At 36.7% G+C, this 10,058-nt stretch overlaps 1 protein-coding gene across 1 annotated transcript; it reads left to right on the top strand.

Moving 5' to 3' along the window:
• Positions 1 to 337: 337 nt before the first annotated feature.
• LOC149175302 (uncharacterized) lies at positions 338 to 4,341 on the top strand. The gene is made up of 3 exons (XM_089421107.1): positions 338 to 1,804; positions 2,375 to 3,447; positions 3,567 to 4,341. Exons 1-3 carry the CDS (start codon positions 338 to 340, stop codon positions 4,339 to 4,341), a joined length of 3,315 nt encoding a protein of 1,104 aa, XP_089277233.1.
• The last annotated feature ends 5,717 nt before the right edge of the window (positions 4,342 to 10,058 follow it).

Genomic DNA, 10,058 nt, shown 5'->3' with positions numbered 1-10,058 from the left:
TGGGAGGGAAGCCTGGTATGTCGGGGGTTATTGGAGGTTTAGGACAGTCGCCCTCTCAGAGCTGTGCCAAAAACAAGAGAGGTAGGAAATCGGACATGTCCAAGGCAAAACTTAAAGCAAAGTTGGATGTAGCAGATGGTAAACAATATTCTATCCCTGGGGTTCTTAGAGCTGTGCAGCCCCCTGTTTCTGTTATTAAATGATTCTGTCATCCTGGAATTGTAGAGGTTTGGCCAGCAAACCTAAAAAACTGGCCTTGAAAGAGTGGATCCTTAACTCAAATGTTGATATTATTTTTTTGCAAGAAACCTTGGGGAAGGCTTCTGAGATAGAATCAATGCTAAAAGCCCTTCTGCCAGGATGGACTTTTTCTGCAATAGATTCATCTGGACACTCGGGGGGCCTTGCAATTGGGTTCAAAGAAGGGCGCATTAAGGTCATTAACCAGTGGGGGATGAAACAAGTTATGGGTATGGAGGTTTTTTCTCCTGATTTCACCTTCCCCATCTCTTTAGTAAATATTTATGGTCCCTGTCAAGGAAGGGAGTCTTTTTGGGATGATTTGATGACAAAATCTGTGTTGAAGTCCTCTATGCTGATTATGGGGGGTGATTTAAATTTCTCTATAGGCAGAGCTGAAGCATGGGGTCCATCAGCTAGAGAAGATCCTCTATCGGCTTTCTTCCTTAATCTTCTATCGGAAAACAACCTCATAGATCCCTCCCCGAACAAACTTAAGCCTACCTGGAGGAACAGAAGGATAGGGGAGGATCGGATCGCCAAAAGATTAGATCGCTTCCTATTATCTGAGGACCTAACTTCCAAAGCTCCTATTCTCAGGCAGTGGGTTGAGGAAATAGGCAATTCAGATCACTTCCCTGTTTTTTTGGACCTTTCTTTTCCTCCCCCAAAACCTCCTGCCCCTTTTAAATTCAATTCTTCTTGGCTCCAAGACCCTTCTTACAATAACCTTTTTAAGGAAACTTGGATCCATCCTGACAGAAATGCAAGAGAGGATAAGAGCTACCTGTTCATGGAGAATCTCAAAAGATTGAAGAAAGCTACTATCTCCTGGGCAAAGGACCGGAAATTAAAACAGAATGAAGAACTGAATAGAATTAGGGAGGAGCTTAAGCTTATGGAAAGCACTGAGGGAGATGGATATTTTTCGCAGGCTTCAAAGGACAGAATCCTTCATCTGGAGAAGCTTAAAAAAAAAATCCTCTTGGATAAGGAAGAAGAATGGAGGCTTAAGAGTAGGGCCATTTGGCTAAAATCAGGGGATGAAAATACTAGTTTTTTTCATAACTATGCCAAAGGCAGGAAATCTGTTAATACTATTTGGAGCCTTAAAGATGAAGAAGGGAGGGAAGTAAAATCTTTTTCAGATCTATCTGGTTTAGGACAGAGACATTTCCAGAATATTTTCTCTGACCCGGGAGAGGCTACCATAGCAGAATTCATAAGAACAGCTCAATGTTTTCCAAGATTCATGGAGGAGGAGGAAGCAGAAGAGCTTTCAATTCCTGTTTCCAAGGAGGAGGTTGAAGCAGCCATGAAGCTTATGGCCAAGGATAAAAGTCCAGGCCCTGATGGCTGGACCATAGAACTTTTTCTCTTCTTTTTCGACCAAATAGGCTCTGAAATCACTGAGGTAGTAGAAGAGTCAAGACAGAAAGGAGAAGTCTACAGACCTTTCAATTCAACTTTTATTGCTCTCATACCAAAGAAGGATGATCCAGAGAGCTTTGAAGATTTCAGACCAATCTCCTTGTGCAATTGTATTTACAAGATCATTGCAAAGGTTATTGCTATCAGAATTGTTCCTATCTTGTCAAGAAATATCTCAATGGAACAATTTGGTTTTCTGGATGGAAGACAAATTCATGAAGCCATTGGAGTAGCCCAGGAGGTTATTCATAGTGTCAGACTGAAGAAAAAGAAGGGAGCGGTCCTCAAAATAGATCTCTCTAAAGCATATGACCGAATAAACTGGCTCTACCTCCGGTTGCTGCTTACTCATGTGGGTTTCAACTATACTTTTATTAGTTGGATTATGGGCTGCATCTCAAATGTCAGTTTTGCAGTTCTGATCAATGGAGCAGCATCCCCTTTTTTTAACAGCCAAAGAGGCCTCAGGCAAGGATGTCCGTTATCCCCTCTCCTGTTTCTTCTAGTGGCAGAAGGGCTAAGCAGATTGATTCACAAAGCCAGAAGAGAGGAGAAGGTAAAAGGTATTGAGGTAGCAATTAATCTTTTTATCACTCACCTGCTTTTTGTCGATGATATATTGATTTTCACCAATGGATCTTTCAATGAACTTAAGGAGTTAAAATGCATTTTCGATCTATTTCTGAAAGCTACTGGAATGCAGATAAACTTTAGGAAATCACAAGTTTGTGTGGCAGATTTTGACAGAAGAGAAAGGACTAGGATGGCTAATCTCTTCCCCTTCCCCCATCAGCCACTGGACTCTCCTTTCAAATATCTGGGATTTTGGCTAAAGCCAGCAGCATACAAAAAAGAGGACTGGAACTGGCTTATAGCAAAGATAGAAGCCAGAATTTCACACTGGAGTTTCAGGTGGCTCTCCAGAGCTGGCAGATTGACTCTTATCAAATCAGTATTGTTAGCCATCCCAGTATACTGGGCTGCTTTGACTTGGGTCCCTAAAGGAGTGATGGAGAAAATCAGAAGAATTTGTTGTAGATTTCTATGGGCAGGAACAAAAGAGTCCTCTGTCTTACCCTGGGTGGCATGGGATAAGGTGGCTAGACCAAAAGATTGGGGAGGATGGGGAATAAAAAGACTCCCTGAGTTCAGTCTTTCACTAGCAGCTAAATCAGGCTGGAGATTAATCTCCATGGAGAATCTTTGGACAAGGGTGGTGAAAAGGAAGTACATCGATCCAGTTCCTGTGGAAGACTGGATTCGGAGACAAGATAAGAAAATGAAGAATATTTCAGCTATCTGGAAGGCCACGGTGGAAGCCTTTTCAGTGATTGAACAAGGACTAGCATGGAAAGTGGGAGATGGAAGACAGATCAGAATCGGCAGAGATCCCTGGGTAGGTTGCAATGAAGCTTTTGCCTTGTCACCTGGGTTTCTCAGACATCTTGACAGCAAAGGAATTACAACTCTAAATCAGGTGGAGAAAGTAGGCCAATCTACCATATGGGGACAGGCTTGGCAGAATGATGAAGACCTAGGAATAAATGTCAGATGGAAGAACGAGTGGGTGGCTTATGTCAAAGAACTGCAACGCTCAAATGTCAGGCTTAAAGACGAACCAGATCGATTGATTTGGGCTCAAGGCAAAACAGGGGACTATTCTCCAAAAGATGGGTATACTTTCTTAATGGGAAAGAAAGGCTGGGGAATACCAGACTGGTGGTCAAAAAACATATGGAAACTAAAATGCCCAGCCAAGGCCAGGCTCTTCCTATGGTGCATTCTAAAAAGGAAGGTCCCAACCTGGGACATCTTACAAGCCAGATTCCTAGTCGGGCCTGGGAGATGCCCTTTGTGCAAGTCTGAAGAGGAATCTATCAGTCATCTTTTCACAGCCTGTGCAGTCTCAAAAAAAATTGGGAGGAGGTAACTTTTATACTCAAGGTGAAGGCTCAGTGGGGTGATGATCCTCTGGAAGAAGCCTGGAGGAAATGGTGGCAAAACTACCCGGAGGGAAACATGAGAAACTTGCCTCTTATTTTCTTTTGGGGAGTATGGCTAGCTAGGAACAAAAGTCTGTTTCAAGACAAGGACACCCCCACTTCCGCCATTGCTATCAATTGTGCTGCTATATACTCTGCCATTCCGATCCCTGAAGCCAAAAATCCAAAAAATAATCAAAAGCCTGTTAATATTCTGGAGGGCATTCCTTGGGCTTTTTTTGATGGGGCTTCCCAAAATAATAAGGCTGGAGCGGGCCTGTGCATCCACTTAAATCCTGAACATACTTTAAAAGCATCTGTAGGGCTTGGACCTGGCACAAATAACTATGCTGAGTTGTCTGCTTTGCGCTTTCTCCTATGCTGGTTACTTCACAGAAATATCTTCACAATTCAAATCTTCGGGGATTCATTGAATGTCATAAAATGGGTCAATGGAAATGCATCTTGTCAAAACCAGATTCTGAAGACTCTTGTTGAAGAAATTACCTTTTTAAAGACATCTTTTAATAAGGTTACCTTTTGCCACATTTACAGGGATAAAAATGAGGAAGCAGACCAGCTTTCTAAGGCTGGTCTACAACAAGATTTGGGCAGCTGGACAGTAGAAGAAATCAGACAGGGGCATTCATCCATTTCACATCAGCCCCCTTATGCTCCGCCTCAGTGATCACAGCACATATATTATTTTTTTGTCAGCAGTTCCTCGGTCATTTTGATTTTTTGCTCACAGCTTCTTACATCATATCACTGTTTTTATCTTTTTTCATGAGCTGTATAAACAGTAAACAAATCTTCTATTATGCAGTTTTTTCTTTTGTAACTCAGACTCTTTATAAATCCTGTAAGGGGTTGTTTTCCTTCTCTGAAGGAGACCCCAGAGTATGAATGTTTCAGTTTGTTTATAAGCCTCCAGCCGGGAGGAAGACTTTTACATGTTTTTTATCAGCAGTATCAGGTCATATGAGGAACAAAACAGCAACTAAATGAGCCATTAGATCGGCTCAAGATCTCAACAGAATGTAAACTTTTTATAGTTTCTCAATAAAAAGTTTTGCTTTTTTCTTCGGAAAAAAAAAAATATATGTGTTTATTATGTTGGTTATGAGCATGTATTGTGACAATGGCTATGTATGGCTCTCATCATGTTTTTACTTGCAAATGAATGAACAAGGTATCTATGGCCTAATAGATGAAACTACAGCTAATGTGTTGAGGCATAAATGATTCTTAGCGATCCTTTGATGAGTATGATACCCCTATGCTCAGATATGTTGTTTAAACCTATAGATTACATAATTGTGACATGTTTGACAAAATGCCTATCATGGCTAGTAGGGGTCTAGTCAAGTCCTTGTTCAATTAATTTCAATTGTATCGTTGTTCTGTTGTTATCTTGCAATTTTGAAAGAGTCATGGAGTTATGGGTAGTGACATAGGCTTTTGGGCCTAAAAAAGTGGCTCAAATCTTGGAGACGCGGGCATAACACTAGGTAGAAAAATCCCTAGACGCATGCATACGCATGTTGTGGGAGCGTTTGGAGCTTCCTGGACACATGCTGTTCCATATCAAGGGAGTGTATGACCATTTAATGGTCTAAAAAATCAGTGGGAACCAGGGGCTGGTTACCTAAGTGGTTGGGAAGGTTCCTGGAGGTCTTGTTGCTGATGTGGAAGGTCTATATGGTGTGTTTCTATTGGTTCCACTTCCTTAAGGTGACTTAGGAGGCCGAATCATTTCATATTAACTTCTCATTACATGTTTACCCCAGTTGGTTAGTTACTTAGGTAGATGTGGGAGGAGGGTATTACAACTATCCTAGCTTGGTAACCAACTGATGACAATTTCATTCATGGGAACTTACAAAGTGAACAAGTTGGCTCGTGATAAGACCTCTTGTCATTCAACCTTGTGCCAAAATCCATTACCTTCACTTGGTGACCAATAGTGGTAATGTGACTATGTTTATGATCATGGTAGGTCAGCTCATGATGAGACCTCCTATCCTCCAATTAACTATTTTGTTTTTTTAGATTCAACTATGGTTATTGTCAATCTCCAAGAGATTACTTAATAGATGGGGAGACAAATCAACTACTTAAGAGCAAGGGATGGCATAAAAAGATTTAGGTGACTAATATTTGCTTGGCTAGTCTTGCTTCCCATGAGCTAATTACCATAAAGTAACTATTAATAAATATATCCTTCTTTCTTAGAATTGAGGTTAAGAAATATTTCGTTAGAAAATGACGGAAAGATTTAGGCACAAAATGTCATAACCATAATAAAAATCAGGGACTTGACTAGTTAGGAAAGTTGAAAGTAAGCATAATGACGTCATCTTTGCAAAAATATTCCTTAAAGATAAGAATTTGTTTATGGATAATGGAGCATAACCAATTTCCCAATGATCATGCCAAGCAAAATCCAAAAATGTTAAAAATATTCCTCCATTTAGTTTTATTAGAAAACAAAATGAAAACAAAATTATATCAAACTAAATGATTATCTAAAATAAAATCAAATATTAGCAAATCAACAATCATGAGAATGATCCATGAGAAAAAAAATTACAAGATAAAACTAAAAGGTGTATGAAATAATATTTATGTTAATATCATTAGATCTTTATCATGACAAGAGATCTATCAATAAGGCTCTTATTCTAAAGCATAGCTGTGATTTAAAGTTTACATTTGCGCACTTTAGCAAGGATATTCTTTATTTCACAAATTTTTCTTTAAAACTGACTTTGTAACTCTCAATGATTAACTTTTTGAAATAAGACTAACAATCAATTTTAAAAGAGTATAAATAATAAGAAAAAAATGGAAGAGGAAAAGGAAACTCCCTGAATGAATTATGATAATTGTTCTTCACAATTGTATTTTCTAGCAAAATCAAATCCTCAAATTAAACTAATGAAAACCTGCAAAAGGAAGAAGACAATAATAAGAAACATATTATAACTAAAAGAGAAAACTAAAACTAAAATTAAGGGAGATGAAGATCAACATATACACATACCTGGAAGAATATGAATGCAAGTTTATCTTATAGAATTTTCCATCTTCTCATTAAATGTATAAAAGAATAGGCAAAACAAGTTATGTTTTCATTTAGATTTGCACATGTTGAAAATAATCAAATTATTGAATCAAAATTAAGCAATGCACTAGAAGGATTCCTCACAAGACAAAATAAAAATCTTGACATACAGATATAATCAATGTCGGGATTCAAATATTTTTGTTTTGTAAGCTCCCTTAAAAAAAAATGTAAATTCTAATCACAATGCAATTATGTTTACATAATAAAAATGAGAATTATATCGAGTTAACATCCTATTATAGGGTTTCACCATTAATGATAAATAAAAAGTTTAATGAATGATAACCCACTATAAGAAAGATTATAACTGAATGAATGGTAAAGACTCATTCCTATTCATTAAAATACCAAAACTTCTTTATTTTAGAAGAAAATAAAAACCAAACTAAACTAGGCTAGATCTACTCCTACTCTAAATCTATGAAGAAAGGTATGACTACGTACAGTCATTTTTCCAATGCAACCAATCAAGATCTTTATTTATTGCACAAGCATGTACAAAAAATATTAGTAACAAAAATTAAACAAATATTGAAACATCAAAAGAAAACTTGTGTGCATCTATTGCTAATGTATTTACAAAAATAATTTTATTTACAATCACCTTTTCTTTAAAGGTTTCCTCCAATCAAAAATCTAATGGATCATAAAAATATGGATGAACATTCATTAGAGACTGGATAAGCTCAAATGGAAGAATCGATAAACAAACATTAATGTTATGTACATGAACAAAGTTGTTAGTGATTAGCCTATTAACCAAGTCATTCAAATGACCTTCAAACAAATCTCTAAAAAGATAATTGGGTGAATCAGATGGTTGGAAAATCGATGAATCCACACTAGCAAGTGCTTGAATAATAAAGTGTTGATAAATTAGATTTTGAACTTTATGCGCTTTTATTGATTCACTTTATGAGTATTTAATGTTAGAATGCTAACCATTACTATGTACACTATGGTCAAAATAGAGTTGAGATTTTTTTATAAAAATTTCCTTTCCACAACTATTGGTTGGAATAATATAATCAAGATCAATGCAAGCTTCTACTTGTGGAAGTTTAGGATCAGGATAAAAAATAGGAGGTTGAGATAAGTTTGAGTCATAAATAGGAATAGAAAATTCATTATGTCTCAATGACACTTTGAAATGAATAGTAATATAGATAAAAGGAGAGTCCTCATTTTGAGGCAAATATTTGTTATCTGGAGTGCAAGGAATTGATAATAACTGATTTTAGAAATTAATTAATGGAGAATGAAACACATTCAATATTGCGGAAACACAAATACATAAACACATAAAACTAGAGACACAAATATACATGGTTCGCCCAATTTGGGCTACATCCACAGAGAAACAACCAGTCCTTGCTTTTATATTATCCAACAAAATGAAGAGATACAACATACTTTCCTCTTCTCTCTCTCTCTCTCTCTCTCTCTCTCTCAAAATAATGATACACAACTGCAATACAATTCCCTCATATAAAATGAGGGTTTCCTTCTAGGGGAACAAACCCTAAATTAACATAACTTCTACTGTCATATCATTCACCTAATGAACGTCCCAGATTGACTACAAAATTACAACATTTTACAGAGAAATTTTACATCTATTTTTAGCTTCGGGGGTAGCACCCTCGAACCACTGCTAGCCCCCAGACTCCCCAGACGGGGGGGATGGTCCCCCCTGCACACCTGTTGGGGGGGGGGGGGGGGGTGGTACAAGTCCCCCCTCCCCCCGCACCCCCCTCCGTGGAGGGGTGTACAGTCCTCTTGGGGTATACACCTGGATTCACACTCTAAATAACTACTATAAATGACTTGACTAACACACTCTTATTTCTTTAAGAATAAATCAGACCCATTAGAATGATCAAATTCAGCCTTAAGAAAATTCTCAGAATTATGAAAATTGTAGTTTATTGATAACCTATTACCATGATTATATTTGAGAGACAATTCATTATTAGTAAGATTTGAATCAATTCCTTTATCTTCTTTAAAATCATGTACATCTCAAAAGGAATTGATAAATTTTTAGTAAAAGGAACATTCTCATAAAATAAATCTGGGTAAAGAGAGTAATGACTATTTACAAAGATGAACCTAAAAGGTTTCCTATCTGAAGATATTTCATTTTCAACTAAACAACTTTTAGAATCATGTTCTTGTAAAACATTTTTATTTTCCTCAGAATGAATTTCTAATTGAATTTGATCAATAACATGAGAAAAAGTATCTTTTATACAATGCACGTCATTAGAATTTACATTAAAAAATATTGTTTGTTGATTTTCTTGATTAATATAAATAGTTGATTCATCAACAATATGATCAAGGGAAAGGTCATTACCAACATTAAAACAATTATGTGGGTTTATGTATTGCTGAAATTTATCATTCATAGATTGTGCATTGTTAATTTGATTTGATGCATACATGCTATTTATAGTGGATGGATCTTCAACAACTGATGTTTTTTCCTCATAGATTTTTGGAAAATAAGAAAGAGAAAGTGCTTCTTGTAACCATTTCATAAATTATTCAGTTGAAGGTTGATCATTAAGTTCAAATTTTAAACAGACCAATTTAAATATGAGGATAAAATCAATTAAATCTTCATTTTCTAACCTTCTCAAATTCTCAATTTCTTCGCATACCTTATCATAGTTACAATCCTCAAATGTATGAAGGAAATTAGTTACACACTCATCCCAACTGTGGATCGAGGCAACTAGAAGCATCTCACACCATTTTTTGGCAAGGCTTGTAAAAGTCAAAGTAAAAATCCTTCATAGAACAAGTTCATCAAGATCAATATCAAATGAGCAAAATAAAAAAAAAAGCAAAAACAAAAACAAAAAAAACTGGAAAATATGTTTAAATGCAGAAGTATTACCTTCACCATCGAATTTTACCTTGGTCATGCACCTTGTAATTTCCATTAGAGAGTTCCAATTTGAGGGTTTAGATATACAACTCCGAATAGGATGTTTAACATGAGCCATTTAAAAAAAAATACAAAATTTATAACACAAGGCTCACAAATTACACTTGTGAGAGGTAGGCCCTCCTTCTAGTGCCAAAAGTGTTGATTGGAAAAAATGACCTCCATCAACATCAAGGGAGACCACCCAGCCATGGCCCCAAATTAGACCCTTTTCCATTGAAGATGGTGGTTCTGATTGGTTATGGGCCCAGACTAGCCTAAAAGTTATCCTAGCCCAATCCTAATTATCCTATATCAACATATTACTAATTGTTAACCC

The sequence above is a fragment of the Pinus tabuliformis genome, chromosome 4_1 (genome assembly GCF_031772625.1).
Source record: "Pinus tabuliformis cultivar Carrire ecotype Pingquan chromosome 4_1, CPIR1, whole genome shotgun sequence".
Classification (NCBI taxonomy): Eukaryota; Viridiplantae; Streptophyta; class Pinopsida; order Pinales; family Pinaceae; genus Pinus; species Pinus tabuliformis.
This window is presented reverse-complemented; position numbering and strand designations above follow the sequence as displayed.